Source organism: Populus euphratica, unplaced genomic scaffold (genome assembly GCF_000495115.2).
Source record: "Populus euphratica unplaced genomic scaffold, PopEup_1.0 scaffold156.1, whole genome shotgun sequence".
Classification (NCBI taxonomy): domain Eukaryota; kingdom Viridiplantae; phylum Streptophyta; class Magnoliopsida; order Malpighiales; family Salicaceae; genus Populus; species Populus euphratica.
This window is the reverse complement of record NW_011499931.1, coordinates 259,673-261,817: the sequence shown is the minus strand read 5'-3', so window position 1 is coordinate 261,817 and position 2,145 is coordinate 259,673. Positions and strand designations below refer to the sequence as shown.

Genomic DNA, 2,145 nt, shown 5'->3' with positions numbered 1-2,145 from the left:
TATTGTGAGTTTTTCTTAAATAATTCTCCTTTAATCTTGTTGTAATCCGAGAATAAGTTGTTCTTGATGATATATATGTTGTATCCCTTAGTTAAATCTGAGGAAGAATAATTATGAACCCATTATTTGTTGATAGTGGAAGTTTTTAGATGGACTACAGTCCCGTGGTTTTTTCCATATCGGGTTTTTCACGTTAAAATCTTGGTGTTGATTTGTGTGATTATTTGCATTATATTTAGTTATTGTTTAATTCTGATTTTACTGCATAAAGAGAGAAAAAAATTGGGACTTGTATTCCACTAAATTATAATCCGGGTAAATTGTTGTTTGATTATTCCTAGTTTTCCTAACATTTCCGGTGTAAGTCAAGCGAGCCTCAGACATTTGAGTGCATGATCTTGTGATATGCCAACGATCTTCAAGGTGATGATTGTGCTCTTGTGAAAATTGTGAGACCACCCATTTTCCATTATCAATTGAAAACTGGATCTTGGCATCATAACCTGTTACTTGTTTCTTTCCTCTTGTACTTCGTTATCTTGTCGGCTTGTTTCTCCAACCGAAACCCTTGTTTCGAGCAAAGGAATCTTTTTCTAATGGTTCCGTTGGACAATCGTTGCACCTTCCCTTTTCTTGTTCTGAAACCAATTATATTTGCATAACTTGTGTAAAATTTGTAAGCCTCCTCTTCAGAAGAGAATTCCATCCCAACTTCTGGTTTTTGACAACTATCCTTCAATTCACTTGCACCAAAAACTAATGTAGCTTGTATCTCATCCTCATCTTCATTGTTTTGTTGTCTGATGACAACGCATCAACCCCATAACACTCTAAATGATGTAAAGCTAGCTGATTTACAATCATATTGATGAAAGAGTGTTAATTATAGTCATCTACTTAAATTAGAAGGGAAATTTTTTTCTCCAAAAGATGATATTAAACAAATGTTCAAGATAGAGAAAAGGTCCCTTATAATTGCCACAGAAATATTAACAGAAAAGAAAATTATCTATATTGAACCAAAAAAATAAAAAAATAAAAAACAATTAAGGATATAGATGTAGTGTTAGTGTAGTTTGTAGATGAATAAGAAAAAATATATTTATTCCATATTAGAAAGAAACACTCTCTCTTAATCTCAAAAGTGTGGATTTTTATTGTGTAATAAATTAAACTACGATAGATAAATTTTTTTATTTGGTGGATTTTTATTGTGTAATAAATTAAACTACTATAGATAAACTCTTTTATTTGGCTTTCTAATATTATTATATGGATATATTTATAATATCAAAAGATAACATTTAAAACTTGAAATTGAATATGTCAATGAGATTAATTGATCCTTGAATTAATTTTTGTAATTAATTTTGATATTTATGACTATTAAAATAAAATGAAATAATAACTATTCAATTTAATTTAAAGTATAACTATTTCATGAATAGTTATATTGTTTTATGAAAATCATAATATTTGATAAACAGTCATATTATTTCTTCAATAATTATATTGTTTCATCATTATATTTAAAGTATATAAAAGTATGTTATTACATAGAAAAAAAACACAATATTTATACTTGGAGGTTTAGAAGATAGCATTTCATTATGTTATTGGTGAACAATCATATTATTTTACAGAAAAAAACACAATAAAACAATGTATATTTTAAAAAAAAATTAAAAATTTAGTTGTATTTTAAAAATATTATCTCTGTATCATAAATAAATATTTTAAAAATAATATTTTCATAATCTCTAAATCAACTCTACATTTATTTTCATTCTTAATATTTATAGCATGCAGATGTATTACCTCAGCTTGAAGGTTTCCATCATGGCTTTCTGGCGAATGAGCCTCCTCATTCTCCTTGTCTTTTTCTTCTTCTCCAGAACATAATGAAGGTGAAGATAGACTTAGATCTTTAGAAATCTGAGACAGAGCCTCCGATAGTGATAGATCACTAGCGCTATTTAATGCACTGCTGCTGCTTACATCTGTGTTCCCCCTCCTCCTCTTCTTCGTATATTTGGATGGCTCGTCAAGACCTTGGCGCCAATCACCATCCAGACCCGATATTCCTTCCCTTGGTACAGAACTGTCACACGCAAAGTCCAGACCGTTTCCATTGCCCCCCCTCCC

At 29.8% G+C, this 2,145-nt stretch overlaps 1 protein-coding gene across 1 annotated transcript in view; it reads right to left on the bottom strand.

Annotated features, from left to right (window-relative positions):
• Positions 1 to 332: 332 nt before the first annotated feature.
• The window catches only part of LOC105136080 (uncharacterized), a 2,485-nt gene continuing 672 nt past the window's right edge, over positions 333 to 2,145 (bottom strand). Inside the window, exons 2-3 of the mRNA XM_011041268.1 lie at positions 1,819 to 2,140; positions 333 to 849 (exon numbers count right to left, since the gene is read on the bottom strand). Coding sequence (XP_011039570.1) covers positions 757 to 849; positions 1,819 to 2,140 — 415 coding nt within the window. The 3' untranslated portion in view covers positions 333 to 756. The remainder of the gene's footprint in view (positions 850 to 1,818; positions 2,141 to 2,145) is intronic.